The following is a 26,286-nucleotide window of genomic DNA, read 5'->3' on the forward strand; positions in this document are numbered from 1 at the left end:
TCACTTGGATTTTTTTCCTCTCTGCCCAACCCCTTGAGTCCACAGAAATGCATGAGGACTTGCTCTCTATTTCATCAGCAATTTGAACTTCTAGTGACATCTTGCTTTAAAGTCAGTCATATACTGACAGAGTTAAAATTATCAGCCCTGCTGGAGATATAAAAATAATGTCCTCAACATCAAAAGATGTTTTTTTAAATGATAATTAGTGTCTCCATGGGTGGATTGTTTCATAATTTAACATAATCTGAATTATTTTTCTCTACATAAACGAGATGAGGCACTGTGACCACAAGGACCTCTGCCATCTCAAATTAGTTAAGGCATCAGTATTAATTCTAAATTAGCTCATTATGCTAAGAAAAGTGATCAAACAAAATTTGTCATTTATGCTGGTAAAAAAGCACATTCCTATTTTATTTTTTTAACTCTTTGCTTCGTACTGTAATGTCCAGCAACACACTATGGTTAAAAAACCTTCCCATGATTGTATTATATAAATGAGGATGTATTTTCATCTGAGTTACACGATTGCATCCACTTTGTATGAATGAGAAATTGGGTGGAAGTTCTGAGTTGTCATTCAAAACAAGAAATGTTTTGAAACAACGTGCATTGCAAAGGAAATAATAGATTTTATTTATTTTCCCACTATCTTAGATTTTTGGATGCCAAGAAGTTTAATATGTGTGCTAACTTAGACTACATGTGTCAAACTAAGGCAATGGCAAAATGAACAACTAATGAAATGCTGGATACCCCTTCCTATTTTGGGCTAGTGCAGGGAATTCTTAATTCACTGAAATGAGGCATGGGCTCAAAAAGGTCAAAGTACTACAGGAGGTAATTTCCTTATTTCAGCTAACATTATGTTCATCAGAATGTCATCCAAGCTACAGAGTAATAGTTATGCACACAACTTACTCATCTCTGACATTTTAATTTTCTTCCTTTTGAAAATTTGCAAGGTGAGAACCAAAATAAATGTTTTCCATGTTTCAGATGTAAAACTCAGAGAATATTTTTCTTCATCCTATGAAGTTAATCACAGTTGTCACCAAGACTTTAAGCATATATCTGGGGTTTTCTACTTTACCATCTAGTTCAATAGACAATAATAGAAAGTACGCTACTTACTGATTACCTGTTGTCATGACAGGTAAGACAGAAATCTAGGCAAGAGCCTACATAATGTGTAGCTCCACAACACTGTTGTTAGCTCCCCAAATCCTATACAGGACAAGAATGCATTTAATAAAAATCAGCAGCCCAACTTTACTATCTTATAAACTGAAGACGAATCTGGTAATATTTTTACACATGAACATAACAAGATGATATTCTTAGAAATCACTAAACAAAGGAACAATTTGGGATATAAGGAAACCTTAATTTTTTTCTAATTGAACTTCAGCTTTGTACTTATGGGATATTTTCATGACAAAATGCCATAGAATTTCTTAGGGTGAAATGACACTTGAAAAAAGTGGAAAAAATAATTTAAATATAAGAATTAAAATTATGCTTATATAAACATTTCTTTTGTATATTAGTACACTGTAACCCTGAAAACCAAATTTTAGAACACTATATACCACTGCTATTGGCATTTTCATATTTGCGGACAGACTTTCTCCCGAAGTTATATTTCAATCTCCCAAAGTTCATATATTTAGTTAAAATTATATCCTTTAATAAACAGGCATATTAAAAAACTGTTTAAACTTTTCCTCCATTCAGCTTTACAATATTGTACCAGAACAGAGAGCATATTCCATGCTCAGATTATCTCAAGTCCCTCTGCTCAACTTCTTCAGCCTAATGATGTAAGCTGCCTTAAAGATTTAAGTCAGTCATAGAGACACTATTCTTCCTTCTGCAAAACATAAACTAGCATCATCCCATTCCTGAAATGGTTAATTAGCTATGATTACTAAATAGCTCCCAGTTATATAAGATCAAATTTTAAAAGTAGTCAGTGGCTTAAAAGATATCTAAGTACACAGATTTTTAAAACCAGTATCTGAACTAACGGGTGCTTAACTTACAATGGAACTGCCACTTGGGTACTTAGGTACCAACCTATTTCAAAGTAATCTAGCCTTAGATGTTAGTTCTCATTTCCCAGATGTTCCATTGAAAATGAGACTGTGAAAACATTCAACTAAGCAAAACCAGGTGGAGAATAAAAGCAAAATAATTTTCTTTCTTTCTGAATCAAACATTACCTACACTTAGGTTATTGTCATGGGACAGTAGTCCACATTTGGTCCTGTCCACCTGGAGGTACAGCTGTTTCACTGATGCAAGGAAATGCTACAGAGGTAATTTTAGAATCTTACAAGTCCCACAAATCAAGCTTGAATGAGCCTCCTAGATAAACTGTTATGACTAAAATGTAATGAAACTGACTCTTCAGCTCAGCATTTCATCTCTCTCACCATATTTAAATATCTGTAATATCTTCTAGGGAATGATGTTGTATGTGAGTATATATAAAAACGGATAGACTGCATTACTTTCTCAGCCAGTATTGTTTGTATTCTTCCCTCTTCAGGTGCTAAAGCTGTGCTATATCTATTTCTAGATAACCTGTGGCATGGATTATAATGTGTTCAACTAAGAAAATAAAACCAGGTATGTGTTAATTACATTAAGACTTTTCTTTGTATTTAACAGTAAACAAATCAGATACACTTGCTAAAAAACCAAGGTGGATTGCAGCACATAAATTTCTTTTTATATAATTTATTTTTAAAGACTTATTCCAGTGAAGAAAAGATACTTTTTAGGGTTTTCAACATTCAAAATTGTATAATATTACAGTTAGGTATTCTTAAATTGCATTTGGAAATCAAAGCTCTCCCCTTGCGTAGGAATCAACAAAGTGACTTCTGATAACAGTATTCTGTGCAGAATATTCTCCCCATGCAATTATTCCAACTTCTGAAGCTATAACAAGAATATATGCTAATTGAATATTAGTTAAATTTCAAAAGGAAAATAGTCATTCCATGTTTAGTTTCTGTCAGTGGTGTCTATATTAGCTTCATTTATAGACTTCTCATTATATAAAACTACGATGTAACAGAAACCCAAGGTGTGACTGCAAAACAGAATGTCTTTGCTTTCATATTGCTGCTGGCTCTGAAGAGCTGAGAAAATAAAGTATGGGAAATGGGAGAAAATACAATCTCTAGGTAACAAGATCTGACCCAAAGGTTGCAAAAAGTCAGTGGAAATCTGTCGATTTCAGACTTTTTGAGATTGTTTTTGTAGAGTAATAAGAGTCCAATTTATATTTTCCAGATTGTAATAGAAAATACTAAATGTCTTGATTTTAAAATACTCTCTCAAATATAAAACTAAAACAGACTTGAGTTAAAGGGTTATCTAGAAGCTACAACTCTCACTCTTTAATACACTTTCTACTAAGAAAGTTGTATCTAGGAGCAAAGTAAAAATTCTCAGAACTGTTCTTTTCAATGACATATTACCATATGAATTCTGCTATTCTTCCATATTCCACATAGGTCTCATTTTCAAGAGAGAAACATGTCAACAACTTTCTTGTTATTTAGGATGATAACAAATTGAGAGCTGTTCTGGGGCATGGTGCACAATCAGAAATCTGTATCTTCAGCTTGGGGAAACTTTTTGAAACTATTTCTATTTGTCTAATATGGAGAAAAAATCACATCATTTGACATAACCTAATTTTGCTTAGCAAGCATATCTAGCAGCTCTTTCTCTATGCCTTGGCTGCTCAGTTCATTTAAACTGTAGTATCTATGAACAATCTTTTCATCTGTGACAACAACCACCCGAAGCCCATGTGTATCTTCTCCCAGCTGACATCCTATAGCTGATGAAACCACCACTTCCAGTCCTCTGTAGGACCCTCCAGCATTCCTATGGTAATGTCCAGAAAATACAGCTTTAATACCTGTTTAAAAAAAAAAAGAAAAAAAGAGTATGTATTTAGTTAGCAGTTGCAGTTCGTATATAAAATGTGTTTACAGTAAAAGATATTGCTTAAGTTATATGCTGAGGCTTAAACAGCTGCTGGAGTTGTAGAGAAAGTTCTATAGCAAGTACTGCTACAGGTGTCATGTCTACCTTCATTCTTTAATGGTTCATAAAGCATAAAATCAAAAGTAAACCACTTTTAACTGAACTTGCATTTTTAACAAATAATTAGCAAACAGCAATAAATAATTCTAATAGTAATAAATAATTAGCAAAAACTTTATTCTGCCCCACTAGCTCTGTTTAGGGTTACTGGACTCCGACTTCTTTACGCTTACTGCAAGGTGTGTTTGTCATCTTGCTAGTCCTTTGGCTAGAAAGAAGGAACACTCTAGAGGAAACTCATTAAAATTAGAAAAAAATTTCAGTAATAGATAACTGCCTAAAGAATGATGCTACTGAAACATGAGTTGAAAGCCAAGGACTGTGGAGCTGTTCTTGTCAATTAACATGCAGAAAATTCACTAAGGAGAGCTCAAACCTGTTTACTCATGGGCAGTGACCTTAAAAAAAAAAAGGCAAGACAAATAAACATAAATGAGACAATAATTTGTAATCTTTTCTCAAAGACAGTGGGGGGTTTATCACAGATGGAAAAGAGCCAGGTACATCAAAGAAACTTAATAAGCAGAAGAGGTTGTGAGTTATAATAAGAAGGGAAGAAAGATGAGAGCAGCCAAAAAATGAAAGGTTGACAACCTGCAAGAGGAGTCAGGCTTGGTAATGACATGAAATAACATTTACCTAGTATGGGGTACAAAAAAGGCAGGTTTATTGTGATTTCCTCCGTATTTTTAATGACTTAAGGCTCTTCTGTTTCTTTTTTCAAAATAGACTATTTATATTTTGGACTGTATTGGGGTAAAAAAAAAACCTCGATTATAAACTTGAAAAGAAAGAAATACATTTGATCTGTTGCAGGAGACAACAATATGCTATATCGAAAATTTCTGGGTCACATGCAAGTATCATCCAAGCTTGCTCAGGAGTAGAAGAAAAGCTAAATGACAAGCAGCAGCAGGTAAAGAGGACAAACATACTTCATTTTTAAGACTTTATAATGTACTTCAAAATCCTTGGCTGAATCATTGTCCAACTGATTAGCCAAACAAATGTTTAAAGAAGTCCAACCCTTCTTCTCCTTCTGTCAGAATATGTAGTTTAACAAAAAAATAAGTAAGTTTGCAAATTATATCTGATTTTGACCACTTCTAAAGATGATCCATATGCCAGGTCTACTTTCCTGCCATGCTCCTCAGCAGCTATGGGATTTTTAAAGAAATTTTGAAACAATTTCAAATTAAATGAAATCCTCACCTCCAAACCAGTAATTTCTACTTTTTGTTTCTTCTGCCTTGCAAACATAAACAAATCGGTAGAAGCTGTATTCACTACTCTGAATGGCCTTTCTGATTGTCTTTACAGGTCAAATTCATGCTACCAAATAGATTATCGTCCCCTTTCCATTTGATGTTTTATAGATTTTAATCAAATGTTTTTATTACTACAAAATAATGAAACCTTGTTTAGTCTCACGAGTCAAAAAAGGAAAGAAAAAGCCATTTTGATGCTTATCTTTCCTGTCAATGTTTGCAAAACCATTAACAACAGAGTGGAGAACCAAGCTTATTCCTAAGAGAGAACATGCTATCATAGACAAGTATTTCATTTCCAGGTTATGCCAGCATCCTTCACCATTTAGCCATTCTATGCACTGTTGATAGGTACAGCTGAGCATCATTGTCAACAGCATTCGTAGTTTGGCAAAAGATTATTCATCAGCTTTCTTGCTAATTTAAGGTGGTGCATATTTTATTTTGAATGAAAATGTGGAGTTAGTATAAAGAGCTAATTTTACAAACAGGTTTTGGGATTAATTTTTGGCATGCTTAGTCTAAGATCCTTGGATTTCAGATTATTACGGCTTCCTGAAGCTGTATCTAATGCTGTTTTATACTGTAGTGAAACAGAAAAAATACTGGAGCAGACGGCTGAAAATATTGGGAATTTTGTTGTTTATCATCAAGTGTGAACCATGTAGATTAATTTTATATTTTGTTACAGAAAGTGTTTAGATTTGGTGTTGATTTACAATACTATTGATAATTTAAAAATTTTCAAAGGCACCTAAAGGATTTAGGTGTAATTTCTCTATTGAAATACAGTAGGTTGTGTGCTCCTTAATCATAATGACACTTTAATGGTTCTACATAAAGCATCTGAAAATACATTAAGTTAATTTTAATACTGAGTGACTCAAAAAAACACACAAAGGATTCCCTGAAAACTATGACTAGATAGCCAGCAGGTTATCAAAATAACTGGCTACTTTATAAAACTGAATCTTTCCTATTAGTTTGCTACATTGGCTAAAAAAATGCTGTGTTATAATAGAAAAATATTTTGCTGGCACTATTCTATAGATGCTGTACCTTGCTGAATATAATTTATGTTAATATTGAAAAATAAACTAACAAGCAAAAGTCTAAACATGTGCCTGTTCCTGAAAAGGACAGCAGAGAAGAGTGAAGCTTAGCACACAGGGGACAAGTGCCACGTGTGATGTGCTCCCTGATGGCACTCCTTTCCTCAGCACACAGTGAAGGTCTTGCTCACCATCCCAGGCTAAAAGCTACCCTTAAATAAGCAGCACTGATAATTACCTTTCCAACCATTGCTTTTATCATTACAGAATAATGAGCAAGCCTATAAAAATACACAGGGGTGGTCACTGTGATGACAACACCAAACTTCATTTGTTATTTTTCATATATTCCAACAATCTGCCATTCCATGCTTAACACAAAAGGTAACACATGCTTAGTCCTGTTCAAGTGGTAGGCCAGAGAATGGGTAATTTGTGAGATACTATAACCTTAAATGAAATTTAAAAAAAAAAAGCTAGCAACAACTGAGTTTGCCTTCAGACAGGAGAAATTCTAGAAAAGAGTAGAGGCAATTTAAAGGCAGAGAGCTGTTACTAGGAACACACTATAACTTCACAAGGAAATCCTTACTTGTCTAGCCCCCAAAACCTTCCACCCTTTCTCCTGCAGTAGATTACACCTCTTCCACAGTGATTAAATGAAAAGGGAAGTAGTTGAACCTGTCCTAAGACAGTTGGCTACATCAGTCTTTCGCTTTTGTGGGAGTGATTTGAAGACTGATATAAAATAGATAAACTAGGCTCAAATCATAGTTAAAAATTAAGCAGCTTGGAAAGCAAAATATAAATTATTCTGCTGTATGCCTGGTAAAAGCTACATGGGCTTTCATATTTCAAAATCCAAACCCTTCTCAAATAGCAAATGACTCAAGGTAGAAAACAGAGAATGAATTTACCTTTACATTGAATAGTGGTATATGGTCATTGTATGATAGAACTTGTCTGCTATCCTATTTTAGTTTATCAGTACTAATTCTCTTTGCTCGGTGTAACTTGCTCATCTATCTGTGGTATGAGTTACACTTGTAAGTAAGTCAGCATAATAACTCTAATGAGAGCTTGCTCTGACTCAGCAACAGTTTGTTGCCTTTTTTTTTTTTTTTTTTTTTTTTTTAAAGCTTGGGAGAAACCCAGTCAGAATACCTCAAAAGGCAATGGTGGAATGTAAAAGCCCTGTGACATAACGGGCTCTTTGCAGAGATTCTGTACTTTCTAGATATTATTTGGGTCCTTAAAAACATAATATAAAGACGTTTTACAACTGATGCTATAGTCAGTTTGAGAGTGAGCAGTCATTTCTCAACTCCTACCATGCTGCAGCTTATTATAGTGACTGTCTAACGTAACATACTTAAGCAATTCAAACAGCAGAACTAAGTGTTTCTCTCTCTCTCATTATATGCACACCTATCCAAACCATGAGGCTGCACTTGCCTCCTCCGCCCCCCAATCTTTCTGCAGTGACAGACAGAATGTGCCCATCTAGAGCTGCTTATGGCGTGGCTCGGCATTCTCTTCTCTTGCATCCTAATACAGAGAACAAAGCTGGACATTGTGGGACCTTTACATATGACGTCCTACTTGTTAAAGTGGGACCCATCTTGCTTTGTTCTTAAAAGAGCAAGCTCTGATGGGCTAGGAGAGGATGCTGAGTAGACGAGGCTGCTTACTGGAGCCTCTGAGTTAAAGCATTCTTGGGGAGGACATAAGACAAACTAAGCTTAATGTTACCAATTTGCTTTTAGCTTAGAGCTGCCTGTAATGGATCCACGTATGTAGCACTTTCCTGTCCTTCAAGCGCTTAACAAACAACCGATGGTCTACAGCAACGTTCTAGATTCCACTCTCAGGCACACATCTAGCATGAACCTCACTGTGTCTTGGTCTTTCCCGGCAGAGTTAAGCGGCAGCAAAATGAAGGATCAAGGATTGAACATTTAGGAACCTAACATTTGGCCTGCTTGATTACTGCAACAGCTAGATCTGTAAAATACCCTTACCAGCATCCAAAAAGTGACAGTGCTACTACAGTAACAAGTTCTTTTCAATATTTTCCACTTTTTCTGCAGGTAAGCAGAACTACTATAGTCTATGAAAAAGTTAGGAAAAAGTAACAATCATACAAGCATAGTGAAGTGTAAACTCATGTGACACATCTTTAGTACGGGAAATAAGTGCTCTCTTTTTACTGGAAGCATCAGTGTCCCTAAAGTAGCATCTTCCTACCACTCAGAGAATTTAACCTTTGGAATTAAAAGAGGAACAGAAGCCAAGACTTTGTGTCATCATATATGTAAATCAAACCTGACGTACAGTTTCAGTGTAATTAGAAGGACAGAGGATACAAAAGTAATAAAGCAGCTTTAGTTATGCTATAAGAAAAACAAAAATCTCCCCTTGTCTGAGAATTCAATGGAAGATTTTGACAAACAGCAGACAGACACCAGGTAAAAAGTTTGGCCCACAAATCATGCAGCTTTTCTTCTTCTTAGGCAAATACTGCAACTTCACCAGAATTACATTTAACATCTGCTAACTGCCTACGCTCAAGAAATTATTTTGTTATGGAACTGAAGTAAGAGTGGTTTGTAAGCAGTGCAAATATGGTGCCCGACACCAGAAAGGATGTGATTTAAAACCTCTTTTATCTCCTGTTGGCTATGGGAAGCAGATTCTGCCTAAACAAGCTGGTGTTTATGGGTACTGTTCATCCAAATTTCCCCTTTTAGCATATGTATGTCATTTGGATCCTAATTGCACTAGACGGGTGTTCAGTGCTGAAACGCCCTTGTGGATCTAGCTGCTCAGCATCAGCCTCTGCTAGAATTTAGCATCTGCTTTAGATACCTCCCAGTGAAAATTTTACCCAGACTTCAGTTTTCAGGTACTCTACTTCCCATGCTAGTATTAAATCTTGTTATTGTTGTGTTACAGTACGTTACATCTTGAACAAAGAAACAAACAGGTCATTGCTGTGTATTAATAGAAGTCTAACTGATGTTGTTTCTTCTTCAATAGCGCTTTTTTGTTCACTCAACTGTATTCCACTCACTTTTGTTAGTTAGCATAAGAAGGAAATCTGAACCAGTCAATGTAATAATACTAAGATGACAAGCAGGCAATTTACTTTGCTCTTGCTTTTGATCTTAAGTATAAAAAGAATCTTAGAGATGTATGCACTCAAATTTAATTTATTCATTTCAGATGTTTTTCTGAAGTAATACTGTCAAGTTGCAAGCAACCCCTCCCCACCCCCATTTTTTTTTTTCCTAAACTCTGTGAGGAAAGAACAGGTCTCATTTTATAGCCTGCTTTAAAGTATCCTCAGGTCAGTTAAATGCATCCAGCTATACAGAAAAAAGCACAGTCCCTTTCCACTACCCAAAAAAAAAAAAAAAAAAAAAAAAAAAAAAAGGTAGAGCAGTGATTTTTTTCTAATCCCTGGTTTCTGAAATAGCAGTTGGGAAAAGCTTTGATATAAAAACTGTATGAAATACTAAAAAACCACTGTGTAAATAAATGTCCAAAGGATGGCACCTTCACAAGCATTCATTATTTAATTTTTTATTAAATACATAGTTATTTGAATTTAAATGTGACTGGAGGTTTCACAGTATCCATTAACCAAAAAAAGCAGGATCCATTCCTGCAAGACACTATTCATACCTAATGGATTATTCATTAAAAGAAAAAAAGGGATTAAAATCAGATTAAAGAAAAAACTGTGCAAATACTGTAACCCCTCCCCCCCTGCAAAACAAACCACATACACTGTCTCTGTGATCATCATCGTCTGATGTCAGACTGCGTAACAATACAACAGTTAGGGAGTATCTGCTAGGGAAAAAAGGCCTGAACTGCCAAATTCATTTTTGATCAGAACAGGACTGGAAGCCAGAGACTCAGGCTGGGCACCATTCAGTGTTGGACACCAGGTCTTGCTCTGTCTGTTCTAAAACTATACTTGGATCATGAAAAAGCCTAAAACCAACAAGCTTCATGCCTGCACACCAAACATGAGTTTTCAGAACCAATCAATCTGCAAAAAAAATAAATCAGTGTATTTGTAAAAAAAGGTTTAAATACAGGAAATGATTCTGATTTTAGTAAACCAAAGATGTCCTCCTGCCATGCAATTTGCCATCATTTTCTGATCAAGCACAAAAAGTCCTTTTTAGTTCTGATCTGACAAAGCTGAATCCAAAAGACAAAAAGATTTATTGTTTCCAAAGATCTGATCATAACTCTTTCTCCCTGTAGAACAATGCATTCCTACTAAAGAACAAAATATCTATTTTGGTACAAATTCTGTGAGCCCAAAGCAGCCTATTTAGCATAAATAATCCATGACATAACAACCAACCAAAACATGGATTGTTCAAGAGTCAGCTGAGGAGATTTAATACATAAGTTCATAAGTCTTACACTCTTCATTAGCTTGACCATGAAACAAGTTAATAAATCCTTGTTTTTAATGCTAATTCACACACTACATGATGTCACTTCAGCCTGTAAGGCTACACAGTGGCTTTGGTAAGGCAAGAGGTAAGTGCTGAGAAGGGTAATTAATAGCTCATGTAATTCAGTATGCTACCTTTGATGCTATCCGTATGTTCATTCATAAGCAGAATCTTTAAACAACTCAAAAAATGTCAAAAAAATTAATCTTTTAATTTGGATACCTGTTTTCAAGTAAAAAACCTGATATGAACACTTTGCTCATGGCTTCTATTGCAGACATTTCTCAACAGAAAATTCAAAAACACCTCTGAGGACTTTTCCCCCCCTCCCCTCACTTCCAGTGTCTGCTTTCTAAAGCCAGCTCACCAGTAAGTAGTCATCACAAGACCTTCACCAAGCTCTTGTTGATTTGCATCTTTCTCAGTTTAACAGCTCTGGTAAGATGGACAATTTTTACCGGCATTTCCCTTTTTCCCTTGGTTGTCTCTTCAAGTTTTGTGAACCAAAACAGCACACTGTATTAAAAAGGGCTTTTCTTACAGAGATGGTGTATTTGGTACTGTTAAACTGACTCACTGGCCTAATAGGGAAAGGGATCTAAACAAGTACCTGAGATTTGCTTTGGATGCATCAAGGAAAAGGTTGGTACGGAAAGGGATGACCAGGCCAATCAGGCTCAGGAGCAACTGCCATGTATACAACCATTACATCCTTGCTGACTGCAGGAGCTCTGATTTAAGAGAGATCATTCTTTGTAATGATGACCATCTTACAGCCCTTCTGAGTTCCCGAACAACCCAAAGCAGAATAATGTTCTGAAAGAAACTGAGTCCTATATGAAATATTCACCACTTCTTTCAGGCCTGGTGATACTGAAAAAAATTTGAAAAAAAAACTTTAGCTACCCCAGTGTTGTTAGCATGCTGTTGATTTTATTTCTGACAAGAATCAGATGAGAAAATAGTTCATTACATGAAAAGAAACTACATACTGAATATCATGCAGAAGGCAGTTTGTCTGTTAGCAGGAGGTAAGGTTATTTTACAGAATTTTATAAGTACAGCATCTTCTTCCCCCAAATTCTAGTTTATCACTGAGAAACCCTTCTAAACAACAGTTCTGCGGCACCAAGGAGAAGGGTCAGCATGATTTTGACATAATTGCACTGTAAGAGAACAAAGGCATTTAGCTGTGTCTCACGGATAATTCCCCTGAGAGTGATTACATCCCAGTCTAAGCTTATTGTGCAGTTGCAGTCCCATAATTCCTAGTCTCTTCTCCCTTACTTGGTACTCTACTGCTGTTGTGTTCTGTAGCATAGAAAAATGAAAGCATGTGGAAGACTGGGTATGTTTTCAACTTCATTTGGGGCAGGGAAGAAAGGGGGCTACGGCCTGCCTTCTCTATGTGGACCAACAGACAACCACATCTTCTTTAATCAGTGTTTTGACCAGCCTTTCTGTTGAAGGAGTAAAGTCATAAAAATGTCTCTATTTTAAATGTGAAATGCTAGCTAAGTCATCTTTTTGCTTTATTAAACAGGTAACAAGTGTATTCCATAACAAGATTTTGTGAAATACATCTGTTTTCCTAACTTCTTGAAAAATTTGATGTTTGCTAGTGTAATTCAAGAAATACACTGAGCCCCAATCTCAAAGAAAATCTAGTTGCAATGATTACAGAAATGCAAATAGGTTAAAACAAGATGGAAAATAATGCACCCACATTTATCTTGAAATATTAAAAATAATTACATAAAGAAATATGCACCTAGAAAACAATTTTTCTCACACAGTCGGATGATACTGGGCTGGAATTCATACTTGAACTAGTTTAAATTCCAGGGACGTCTAACTCTGATTTCTATAATTACACTCACTTCCATGGCTTGCTTCCAAAAAACCCTGAATTCAGAAGAAGCTGTTTTCCAACTCTAGTTCCTAATGTACAAAAGCCATTTTGAGACAGGTTTGCTGTGTCCAAAATGCGACTGGCCTAGCCTCAGTTGGAAATCAAACTGCTCAACCCAGCGCTACGGACAGTGTAAAAATATAGGAAGAAAATTACCAATATAAAAATAAACCAAAGAAAAGCAAGCAGATTTTCCAAATTAGGAAGAGAATGCCTGGAATAATCAGCATAGGCAATCAGTAGCATGCTTTATTTAGACTGAGCCTTCAGTTAAATAAATGCTTTTCTCAGCAAAAGCAAATGAGACTGTAAGAGAACGAGAAGGCTAAATTAGTGCAATATGAATGACATAATAAATATGTAATGGGTACAGTACAGACCTTGCTTCTCCTCCCATGCACTCCGTAGAGAATTTTGGGAAAAAAAAGTGGTTCTGACTGAGCAATGAAATTTTTCTCATGGTCTAGATTATCATCCTTTAAGTGCTGATTAATGAACTATTTTTTACAGTAACTGCAAACATGAATCAAAGTTCACTGCATTTCATTTACAGATTTATGGCTCTCAATACAGACTACAGGTGAAGTTCAAGGCAAACAAAAGGAGGCATTTCTTCACATAGTTGTGAAACATGAAACTCCCTCCCGCAGACCATTGTGAAAGCTGAGAGTTTTCAAAAAATCAACTGAACAAATCTATAAAAGAATCACCAAATTGCACTATATTGATACCATTAATATGATACAGTAAGTCCCTGAAAGAAAAATTGTTGGAGATAGAAGAGTACTTGAAAGAAATAACATTATGCACTTTGCTGTCTTGTGCTCTTCGCAAGGGTTTGGCTAGTTGGAGAAGCAGGAGACTAGGGATCGTCGTTCTGGTCTAGTTACTCTGCTTTTATGTTAGCTATTCAAGTTTAATGATAAAACTGGTTTTAAAACAGTATTATGCTTATCTAAAAATCACTGCTTCACTGGCCAAACCTCTTGCTCAATCAAGGACTGAAGAAGAGGATATACTAGCAAAAGCTGATCCTGTATGTGTATTTGTCCCCAAAACTGCAGGAGCTAGAGAGGAGCAGCAGTAGAGCCAAAATGGAAGCAAATAGGTCAAGAAGCACCTCTGTAAAGGAATGAAATTGTATTGAGTGAAAAACTGAATGTTATCAACATTCTAGTACCCTTTCAGAGTTTTCATTGGCAGGAGAACGAAATAAGTAGTATCCAGGCACAAGAAGATACTACTATAAGAGGCACGTGTGTAGATATTTATGTGTAGATACCTATTTTTAAAAAGGCAATGTTTCTGGCAAATACAACCATTTAAGTCACATGGATAAACTGATCTTGAGCACTTCCCCTGGAGTATTGGGCACAAACTGGCTTTTCTTCCTTCCTTTCACTTGCAGCATACAGCTGCTTTCTGAAGTGCTGAACGACGTGGTCGGTTCAACACTAATACATGTCCTCAGAACAATTTTGCACTCCAAAATTATGTTCTTTCAGCTTTCCTACAAGAGCACACATTAACCATAGACATTTTTTGCTGTACCTTTTTTCTCCCCTGGGCCTGTGGTGTACATAATTTTTTCAAGACCACAATACTACAAAGCAAATGATAATATTTAGTAGTCTTTGTAAGCAAAATCTCTTGTGTGGAATAGAATTGATTTTATCTCATTGCAGTTTGAGAGTGCTCACATCACCCCATCTGCCAAGCAGGTGTTACAGCAGCAAACAAAGATGTGAAAACACCACTCACAGCACTGTTAACAGAACTGTTCAGCGCTCAGGCAGTTCTCAGATCCTATTCTCCAAAAAAACCCCAATCATTTCCCACCAACAGAGCTCCAGTAGAATGAAACAGTCCCACTGGTGTCAGGGATCAACACCCTCCATTTCATAACCTCTTCAGTCAACCTTAAGTAACAACATTATAGAATTATTTTGTGCAGCCCTTTAGAAGCTCTGTGTTACCCTAACTTCTTCATCAGAGGAGTATGTGTGAATAAACCAGAACTGAATAATTAGAATTTGCAGCACATAGCACTGTAAGAATCTTAATAAAAATATTCCATGTACTGTTGTTTGCAAACATGATCCTGCAAAGTTGCAGAAAAACGCTTCCTTAAATTTGCTTTGTAGAGTAAAGAATCTAGAGCTTGATGCAACTGGTGGTCAGTGGGTCCATGTAAGTGGGAGACAAGATATTATTTTGCAAAGTATATCTATGTCAAAAGTATTTTTATATAGGACAACACTGAATAGAGCTATATAGACAAGGATCTTTGTCTCAGTTGGTTTTCCTGTATAATCAGAGGAGAAAAAACAGGCACAGCCAGAGGGTGGGTGATTCCAGATCACCTAATTAGAGTGCTGGTCTAAATAAGCCTTTAGAGGTGCTGTCTGTAGAAGGTCACTCTCTGCTTCAGGTTAATTTTTGTGAATGCCTCTTGTGACCTATCAGTGGAATTTATTTCCTGGTTTTGCTACTTTTTCCATTTGAAAGTGAAGCTTTCTCAGAGACCCAACACAAACCCCAAACAATCCTAGTTTGCCATGTGTTCTGAAGATCAAAAACAAGTTTTTATCAATCAAAACTACAGCCCAGTGGATAAAACAGATTTCACAAATTTATCTAAGTAAATGTCATTACAGCCTGTACTAAATAAATGTATTTTGTACTTGCTGTTGAAGTTCTGAAAAAAATGTCTACGTCTGTATGTATCTACATGCTAGATTACATTACCATACCTGGGGAAAAGTCTTAAAAAACACTGCTCTTGCACAGTGATGTAGAAGATGCCAAATTTGGTCACTCTACCTGTACCATAAGCACATAATTTCAGGGTTGAAAGAGGTTGATCTAAATCACTGAAGTTGAGAATATTTAAAACTAAATTACCTTAGATACTGACAAAGTGACACGCATAAGCAAGCACTGAGATTACTCACTTGCCAAAATCGAGGTCTCAATGGCAGGAGGAAGGAAGTATTACTCCCTTGTCAACTTTGATTACACAACAAAGAAAATAATGAAACATAGCATATGTTGTCTGGTAAATTTTAGAAACAACAGCTTCCAGCACTCCATGCTTTAATTTTGTGGTCAAATATATCTCAGCTGTGGATGTTCAGAAAGCTGCTTCTTCCTTTAATACTACTCTTTTGTCATAACATTTCTAAGAGGAGAATGTAGGTATCACACTCTTTAATGAGTAAAGGTGTTAGAAGTTACAGCACCTACAATCACAAATATAATGAAAAAATATGCCATTTAATAACGTTATTTTTCCCCATATGTACAAATTAAGTATTCTTAACCACATCTGAAAAATTGCTTTGAAGACATTTAGATGAACTTAAAAATTTTTAATTAAAAAAAGCTGGAGACTGCAGGGAATTTTCTTCTGTATTTTATATCTGTTATTTAGTTGATTCTCTCTTGGATGCAAAATCTCTCACCTAGATAGACCACCTGTACTTTTCATCTCACTCTGAATGAAAAAGCCTTTTCTCAACTTTATTGGTGAAAAAACAGCTATTAATTTAGGTTTTATTCAACAGAGCTCTTAAACAAGTTCAGACATGAACTTAAATGTTTTAGTTCATTAGGGCCATTAAGAAACATTTATTGCTATATCGTGTTAAGTAATGTAAGTAATTTCAGTGTGTCAGTGATGGTTCTCAGGACAAAAAGTCTTTAGAAGATTGTCTATAGCTCTACAAAAATACTCATACTTTTCAGGTCATAGAAAAAAAAACAAACTTTAACATCCTAAGAAAACTATACTGGAATGAGATATGTAAGAAAAAAGTATGTCTTCTATTACATAAACTGCTTAATTTAAAAACTAATTTATTACTTATGTTTATCAAAGACACATAACATGCAGACCAGATTTTTGGCTAGATCACTACTACTTCTTTATTTTCCCTACAAAGCTATGAGCAAACCTATTTATATCAGCACTAGAAAATTCTTAAAAGCTGAATATGCATTTCACACAGCAGAGTTGAGTGACTCCAGCAGATCTCACAGATGAGAACGTCAGGTCAGCTCATTCACAGTTCTTGCACACAGGTTTTTTCTGTACTTAGCTTCTGCTTGTAGAGGAGACAGAGCTTTGACAACTGAGGCTAAACTTTCAGAAGTTATACAAATAGGCTTTCAGAAATGTATTTCACTTAAATTATAAACTATGTTCTCAACTAGAGTTGATTTTCACTGTCACTGAAATCACTTCTTCAAGGACAATACTTGTTATAATGCATTTCAAGAAGAAATGGGTTAGGAGGATTTCTTAGACATGCAACTTACAAGTATGGTTTAACTTTGCATAGTAGTAATACATATTTACAAGTGCCAGATTTTCAATTTATAAATATTTATCACGAGGACATGATTTTATCTTTAATTAGCCCAACTGTTAAGGACACTTCTAATGTGAGAAATGTAATTCAGTGTTTTGTGCCAGATGTAGCCTCTACAGCTAGTCTTTTATCTCTGTTTGTAATGAGCGGATACTTAAACCAAAAACATTATGTAATATGTAAGTGATTAGAAGAGAATAACTACAGAAGATCTGGGTTCTGAATTTAAAGTAATAATTTTCTGAAGTTGCATATCTCACTTTAAAGCACCTGTGCAATATAACCACACTTCAAGTATCTGATTATTTCCTACACATACCCATAAGAATTTCTTTGTTCATGGAAGGACCTGAATTACTAGATTGTCCTTCCTTTCCTGTCTCTCTCTAAGCAGGTAAGTTACGGCTCTGTGTTTGACACTTCTAGAAAAAGTATAAACAGGAAAACTGGGATGGTTCCAGATCTGATCCTGGGTTATCAACAACTGAAATATGATGCCCATGTAGCAACACTGCATTGCCAAACATAGCAACCCCTAAAACATGCACATTATACCGAAATTTTTCATAATTACACAACAAACCTTTGGAGTGGTTGGGAACACTGAATCAGAGGGCAAGAGAGCAGAAGGAAGGACTGGTGCCAGGTCGGGGGAAGAAGAATAACAGCAGCCTCGTGGACTCATTAAAAAGGCAGACTTTCTTTTTCCAGAATAAACAGTCACACCAAATTTCTAACTTATGTGCTGTAAGGGGTTAGTGTTCTTAAAATTCAAGTCATAATTTAAGAAAAACCCAAACAAATGCCAAGTAGATTGGGATTTCATTAACAATATTCTGTGTTTTAAACCTCCAAGAATGTATGAAGTGAACTGGGGGAAAACCAATTTCATGTATAATGATATGCTGAAATATATTATTCTTTGGCAAAGCAGAGAGTCAGAAAATAAATGGTGTCCTTGCATATCTGTGCATCTGTCCTACCATGATAACTGCCTGTTTGCGATCCACTTATAACATTTTGTAGTCTTACAAAGACCATTCTTCAATTGAATAATAAAATGGAAACAAAATGCACACGTTACTAAGGAAACTCTGAGCCAACTTTTGCTTCAGCTAATTTTTCTCAGCAGTCTGAGTTACACTGAGCTGCTTGCCCTCTGTATTCATTTAATTAGCAAAATGTTTGATTATTGGATTGCGTGCAAATATTACCTATTGACTCATTTACTTATTGTATAAAACAGCAAGCAAAAGATTACTGTTTTAATGTATTCATGAAGGAACCAAACAACACGCTGTTTTGGGAGGATTTTTAGGGATGGGAAAGAGGGATACAATGAGAAATTATGGAGGGAAGGTACAAATAGGATGTTGGCACAGAAAGGAGTTTGGGAATTTCTTCCGTAGAGTTGTCTTGTATTGCTGGCTTCCCATCCTCTCTTCCTTTCCTCATCACTTGAAGCCTACCCAACTTTTGGTTAAGCCTCTGAATGCACATAAGGAGAATCAGTCTGAAATATCCCTCTAAGAAACATGATAATGTAACATGATAAATGTTACAATGGTAACATTTTGCATAATTTCTTTTACCTCTTGATGAATTATATTCCCAGTACTGAGTGTTGCCAAATGTTAGTAAACTATCTGGATGACAGAAAACTCTAGAACACAACTGCTCTGGTTTCCACATTAATGCTTATTTACTGGGATACACCTGTATGGCAGCGTCTTTCTGCTAACAAGCTCTGCAGTGAACTAGGATCTGTTTTTAATCAACAGTTTGTAAGCAGTCATTTAGCTGCCCAACTTCCCAATAGCACAATACTTCCCACTATATTAACACTAGCACAAAAATTAAAAAAAGATATTATGAGGTATTCTCAGCGCATCTCCTTATGGGAAAAAAACCCACTTGTAAATCTTGAATCTGCAAATATGTCAGTCCCCTGGAGAGCCCTCAGATAGCTGTGAATTTTGGCCCCACTGATTGGAAACAGTAGGAAATTCAGAGCTTGAAAATTAGGCTCCTTTTGAATGAGTGCAGGCTTAACAATTATATGGTAAATTAGGAACAATATCATAAACAATTTGCATTGTTCGGTAATCCAAATAACATGCTCTCTTACAGATACAGAGAAAATGACACTCCGATGCAGCGATGGCAGGCTGGCAGGAAATTTTGAGGGACTAGCACACCCCAGGAACATGAACGCAATTAACAGGAAACAATGGGAACAGCATAGAGGAGTAGCTGCATACTGTGACTGTCTCCATGGCATTCAAGTATCATCAAACAAAGCTAAGGGATTTGGTACAATATACTTGTTTAGCACATGCTCCACCTGCCCATCATCCCAGAAATGGCCCCTATTAGTAATGGATATGCAAAGGATTGATCTTAGTAGAGCAAGACTCTTTTTAACACTGAATAAATCTGGAGTGCATTACACTCTTGGTTTAAAATTGGCTCAGTGTGGGAGAAAACAACCTCCAAGGTAATTCTGAATTCTGTTTCCATGTTTTATGTAAAACATAAATTCTGTATTTTTCTCCTATGGCAATACCTGATCTTGCACTCCGTAGGCAGGAACAACTCAGGTTGTCTTACATCTAACAGTACTTGCAAAATAGAATCCTTGCTATTTATTTTAAAGAGTTTTTCACTTTTCACTCAAAGTTTTAAATTTTGTTTGGTACTTTTTACAGGTGATTAGATTCAGTTGGCAATTTTGACCTACGGGGAATAATGAGGCTTATAAGTAGTATCTAAAATTCCTTGAAAACAGTACCATTTAAGTTAAATGTATTTTGTCTGACAGCATAGCCATTAACAATTTGAAACAAAAATTCAAAAATAGGAAAATCTGAGAAAATACCTGCTTTATGAAACTTTTCCATTATCTCTTGACGAACTGATTTTTCCAAGTTGAAATAATCGTGGTCTTCATCAGGTTTTCTCAGAAACAGAGGGATGTGCTGAAATACTATTATATGCTTGCATTTCTGTTTTTCAGCAACAGCCAGTTGCTCATTGAGCCACACATCCTGGGCTTGCTTTAACTCAGGGCATTTTGAAGAATCAAAGTATAACTGAGAATTCAGCACAAGAAAGAAAACACCTCCAACCCAAAAGCTGAAGTAGTCATCTCCCCAGTTCTTGCAATAATTATCTATTGTTTCTCTTGTTGGAGTATTGCCGATATCATGATTTCCACTGACGAATACCAATGGGATGTCCTGGTCAGTGTTCTTCAGAACATTCTTCAAGTCTTGCTCTTGGTCCTTTCTCCATTGAGTTCCTATAGAAAAAACCAAACACATTTTAGTGTTTATGCTACATTTTCCTACCCTCATCATCAGCTTTTGTTTATGGAATGATATGTAGTAAGAAAATATTCTATATTAGATGTGATCATGATAATATGCAGGTATCTAGAGTACATCTTTACTTTACTACTGTATGTCCACTCAACCCTTCCTCCCACTTCTTTCCCTCCCTTATCAAGTACTCAGCCATTTTCAATACCTTGCCTCAAGCAAGGTTCTGGATAGGAACCAACAGATAACATAGCAGTAGGTGATATAACGGTCAGTGATTTGCACCAAAAGCTTTAGCAGGCCGATTCTTTTCAGCTATAGACTGATGACACGGCGAAAAAGTGCAGCAACCTTGGATGGTGTAACAGCTTTACACAAGGGTAAAAAACGGGTCAACTTCTGGTTTATATTTTATGGCTGTGCAAAGGAATTAAGGTTGAGGTTTTTTTCATTACAAGAACTACTTTAACAGCAAAAATATAATTAGCGTCTTGTGGCGACTTGTTTATATGATGAGTCTGTTTTAATAATGAGCATGGCATTAATTACAAAGAAAGGTAATTGTGTACTTTGTTAGTTTTTCCTGCATCTCTGTTTTTATATTAAAATGCACACCCAGACAGTTACTCTTCTGGTTGTCAGAAATTTGTCCTTGTCTAGGAAGCTTTATCTAATTGCTAGATTAATTTACAATCACTGCAAAAAATTTAGAAAGGATTTTTTTAAAAAAGCAGTTATTTTATTCTAATGATGACAGAAGGGGTTTTTTTTAAGTTTTCTAAAGAGTAATGTTTAATCAGAGGCCATTGATATGTTTATTATTCATGAATTAAATTGAACATTTATAAATTGTATTTTGTCCTGCAATACATAACTTATATCTAACACAGGCTAATTTCACAAATAGTAACTGCATTTTTTAACCAAGAAGTTGTAACAGGATTTTTACAAGAACTCTGAAATCAGATTTATAACATACATTTGCATAGAGGTCTATGCAAATCAATCATCATGTGTTTTTAAATTGTGCTCTATTTTTGTAACTACACATATATATTGTACATTGAAATGTATTAGAGGGGCTCCTGTAATCTAACTATGAGAGAAGAGATTTTTTTGCTTCATGTTTCTTCAAAATACTTATGATCAATATGTTGACAAACACTGACCCTTAGTAACTATTATTAGTGAAGATTTAAATTCCTTTTCCATACCCTATAGATACAGGCTTAAGCACCACCTTATTGCCACTACTAGAATTCTACAGCTTTAGAAAAATACTGGGAAAAAAACATATCCATATTATGTCTAAATTATGTCTAAATGTAAAGACAGATGTGAGATTTGATATGTGGTGCATAAAGTCAAAATCCACAACTCTCTCATGTTTAACTGCTGTACAGGGTAGAAAGTTATTGTAGCAAAAGTCTTTGAGTAACTTGAGAAATACTGGGCATATAATGTACCAGGACTGTGGTCAGTTTAGGCCGTCCTTCCAGTTATGGAAAATATCCTTGCCAATCCTAGAAAAAAATAGGGCAAATCACATCTCATGTTACTTGGAGGAGCTGGATTTTAAAAAATAAAAAGAAAAAATTTAAATAAACCTAGTGGATTTTATTGTCCATGGGGTCAGGAACACGGCTGAGAAAGCTGGTTTTCCTGTCACTGCCCACCTTCCTGTGCAAAGAGTTGGCAATTTGAAGCTATAAATATGAAAATGTATGGGGGAGGGGGGCGGGGAAAAGGCAAGGGGGAAGGCTCTGTTAAGATATATGTAAACACATTACAACATGTTAATCTCCATGTTATCGCTTTGGGAAATTTAGCTAACAGTTTCAGAGTATAAAGACATTTATGCATAAGTTACAGAAATAATTTGTAGAATTATGTATACTTCTTCCCAGTGGTGAAATTCAAGCTCTAGAGACTAACACTTAGATTAGATTTGTCGACAGCAGGGCACTCATTTAATGCAATATTATTTCTATAGCAACAGAGAGACATATTCAGTGTTTTACTGCAGAAAACAGATCACTTAAAATCGAAAACAAGGTCTCTGCCCAAAGAGTCTAGGAAATCATACTAAGTAAAGATTATTTTAGGACAATTGTATCTTGGCTTGACCTTTTCTTGGTAGAAGGTCAAAACAACTTCAAAAGAAGAGAAACCCATGGAGATAAAGGTGGGAAAAGGCATAGTAAAATCTCTGTACTCTTTGGGTGTAGCGCTGGAGAAGAAAGGCTAGGACGTACACACTAACTGCGAGTTGTACTACAGAAGCACACGCTATTTGTGCTACATTGAGCCACACCACTATGCAGTGCCCACCCTGAAGGCACCTCCCTCTAAATTTACAACTGAGGTAAGTCGTAGATACAGAATTGATAAAGAAAAGAAGGAAGCCACTAGAAAATGACAGTGGTCACTGCCATAGCATAAAAAATACCACCTTTAATCTCTACCAGGCACAGAGCTAGCTATAATATTTAATTATTCCAATTTTTATGAAGAAAAGTTTTATGCGATGACATGTACTTCTTTAGCATAGACAGAGGTTTGTTGTAGGTGCATAGGAAAAGAATATAATGCCAAGAGGCAATGTATAAAAAACATTTGGGAAGTGTCAGGGTAGATGTAACTGAAATTAATTTCTGTTCTGTTTATTCTGGCATCATGTGCAGTGACATTTTTAAATCCCAGGCTACAATATTCTGTCTTTATGTTAGGTTCTGTAAATACAGTCTTGCCCTGAGATAAACGACTTCACAAATTAACAGCCCATAAAGGGCAGTTTGGTTTTTATGAAAAACATGAAAGTGAGAACTGTTGCTAGTGTAGTTGCCTACAATTTTCCGCAGCTTCCCAGTCTATCATTTTTGAAAACTGAGCGATGTGAACAGGAGCATAAAGGTACAATGTTAATATCTCTGTTGCAGTACATCTTTCTGTTGTATGTTATATCACTATTTGCCTAAACACTTCCAATATTCTTTCCTGCATTGCTTAAAGGAGTCAAGACAACCTGCCTTCACTCACTGGAAGAGCAGATTTCAAGAAAGTACTTCTAAAGCATTTTTGCTGAAGCTGGCTTCAGACAACAGAAGTAGAATTCACAGATTATTCTGCCAAAGAAATAATCCTTCAGTGACTAATCCACAGGTCCAGTTTACTTTGGTATTCCACAGAATAGACCACCTTTATAACAAAGTGTTGGGTTTGTTTTTTTTAATGCACTAGCTATAAAAAAAACCTTGAAGCACTGTTTACCCCGAAACTGTATCTCTGCAATGCATGCTGATAGCAATTTTTGCATCTGCGGCAACTCTTCAGTTAGAGTAACCTCCACCAACATTGTAACTTTTTTCCCCAAAAGTATTACAAATGAAAAGTCAGCAATCAATTAACAATAGCACCCATTTTTCTACTGATAAGAAGGGGAAAGGGGGAGGTTGTAATGGTATTATGAGGTGGCACCCGCAGGCATTTCTGTGTTCGTGTTAGGAGAAGAGCTCCAACTACTCCTCCCCCCCAAGGCAGGACAAGCCTGCCAGCCCCTGTGGGTATGGTGGGAATGGTGGAGGTATTGGCCTCAATCTCCAATTCATGTCATTTTCCAAGAGATGGAAGTTCTAGTGAGGTAATCCGACGTCTTTTAACAATCAAAGCTATTGGTCATAAATTCACGGAGAAAAAGACCGTCAGAGGTCAATTACTCAGTATTATGTGATAATGCTGCATTTCAGAGAACTTTTTACTCTCCAAAGATCTTCTGAGAAGTCACTTTCAGGGATCTGGCTGGCACAAGCTGACTCAGCCGCAGGGCAGACTGCTGCAGCTCGACCCATGATACTGATGTTGCTGCTGTTTCTACACCTCCTTTTGGGGGTGGCTTTTCTCAGGAGCCAGAACAGTACCTCTCGTTTACCTGGTTCTGCAATCTTGACACAGACAGTAGTGTGTCATGGTTTGCTACAGGAAAGGCTATAGACATGAAAAAAATGTGGACTTAACATCTGACTTTAAAAGTTTGACAAGGGGACCCATAACTGAGCCAGAGTACATATCTACATCCCCAGTGATGCTTTGCACTAAGTTACAGTGGTCTCTGTCTCCGCAACATCTGCACTCAGCTTAGGCTGAAGAGCAGCACAGGCACTTTTAGGATGAAGCTACGCAAGACGTCTTCAGCCAATTTAACAACATATAAAAATGTAGCACAATCATTTCCTGGATTTCTAAATTATTCTGCCTCAGTATTTCAATGTATCTTAAAAGTGTCCCAAACTTAAGACGAGTTGCAAACACATCATTTTTAAAGGAAAGCACAAATTTTCAGTTTGAAAAAGAAGAAAGTTAAAAAGACTAGTTTAACTGTGAGCTTTTATGTGAGCAACGCTCTTGAAAAGCCCTGATACAACTGCAATCTGCCTAACTTTTAACCCAAGAGACCCATTATCAACAGTTAAGAGCTAAATTGTAGATTAAAATACTATACAATATATCAAATAGAAATAGTAACTAAATCTGATAAAATCAAAATAAAAAATGTCAAAACACCACCAATGAAAATGGAATTTATAAAAACATTGGGCCTGTTCCTTCTGTAATTTATGATGATATAGGGAGAATTAGTCTGAGATCAAAAGACAAGTTAATTCTTGTTGGACGCAATCACATGATTGTTATAAGCAAACAAAGGACAGATTTGTGTATTTTCCTGGGCCTTACAGTGCATCACAATTGTTTTAATCAAAGAGTCTAATTGTTTTGGGCACTTTCCTGTTCTTGAGATATTTGTCCCTTTTTTTGGTTTTCATGACTGTCTGCAGTTGCTCTACTCCTTTAGCATGCTATTTAGAGGACTCTCCCTAGTAGTGTTCCCTAACTTTCTAGAGAAGAGAAGAGGGGAGTCCAAGGCTATAATCACAGCATGCTCCTTTTGTAAGTACCTCCACTGAAACAAGTTTAACTGCTACCTCTCTCCCTCTGCGGGAAAACAGTCTCCTCCTGTTCAAAATAGGATTGCCTTTCATCTCTGCTGTCATTTTGGGTACCTGGCTGTTGGTTCCAGCTTAACAGGGCTACAACTAAGCTCCTACATCATCCCTCTCAGCTGGCCCCTTACCCAGTGACAGCCCCATTGCTGTGCCTGTCACTTGGAAGACAGCACAGGCCCAAAACCAAAGGTATCATCAAGTTCAGACTGTATCTTACAGGCTCCCTCTGCAATTACATCTTTACTGCATCTAATTTTTATGTGCTACCATAAATAAAAGCTTAACCGAGCTCTAATTTTGTCACGTCTCAAATACTGATACACCATTTTCTCTGATCTTTGAAAATGCAACCCAGCATCCCTTCAGAGCACTGATGCAGACAGAGCTCTCCCACCCCAAAGCTCTGACACCGTTGCTCGCCATGCTGCCTTCTTTCCTAACCTTCCCCATCTCATCAATATGGGTGACTCCTCTGTACTGTCATGGCCAAACTCCTACCCTCTTCTCATTTGTTTACATGCTACCATCCCATAAAAGCAATGATTCTCTCATTGTCCATAAACAGTTAGAAAAAACCACCTTGCTCTCCACATTCATTTTTCCTAGGATGCTACAAAAATGTGATAATAGACAGGGCACTGGCATAGAAAGAAAAGATCTATCAGCCCACCCAATTCAGTCTTACGGGTGCTCTTGTTAGTCTGTACCCATCATTGTTTCTTGTTTTAAAAAGTTTCCTCTCTAGC

At 36.3% G+C, this 26,286-nt stretch overlaps 1 protein-coding gene and 1 long non-coding RNA gene across 2 annotated transcripts in view; one reads left to right on the plus strand and one right to left on the minus strand.

Moving 5' to 3' along the window:
• Positions 1-953: 953 nt before the first annotated feature.
• CPPED1 (calcineurin like phosphoesterase domain containing 1) overlaps positions 954-26,286 on the minus strand; it is a 52,011-nt gene continuing 26,678 nt past the window's right edge. The window contains exons 3-4 of the mRNA XM_075058564.1: positions 20,099-20,521; positions 954-3,946 (exon numbers count right to left, since the gene is read on the minus strand). Of these exons, the coding sequence (XP_074914665.1) occupies positions 3,714-3,946; positions 20,099-20,521 (656 nt within the window). The 3' untranslated portion in view covers positions 954-3,713. The remainder of the gene's footprint in view (positions 3,947-20,098; positions 20,522-26,286) is intronic.
• Positions 8,410-19,726, plus strand: LOC142045264 (uncharacterized). The gene is made up of 3 exons (XR_012654550.1): positions 8,410-8,544; positions 11,213-11,304; positions 19,351-19,726. It is a non-coding gene; the product is annotated as an uncharacterized LOC142045264 (long non-coding RNA).

This window comes from Buteo buteo, chromosome 27 (genome assembly GCF_964188355.1).
Source record: "Buteo buteo chromosome 27, bButBut1.hap1.1, whole genome shotgun sequence".
Taxonomy (NCBI): Eukaryota; Metazoa; Chordata; class Aves; order Accipitriformes; family Accipitridae; genus Buteo; species Buteo buteo.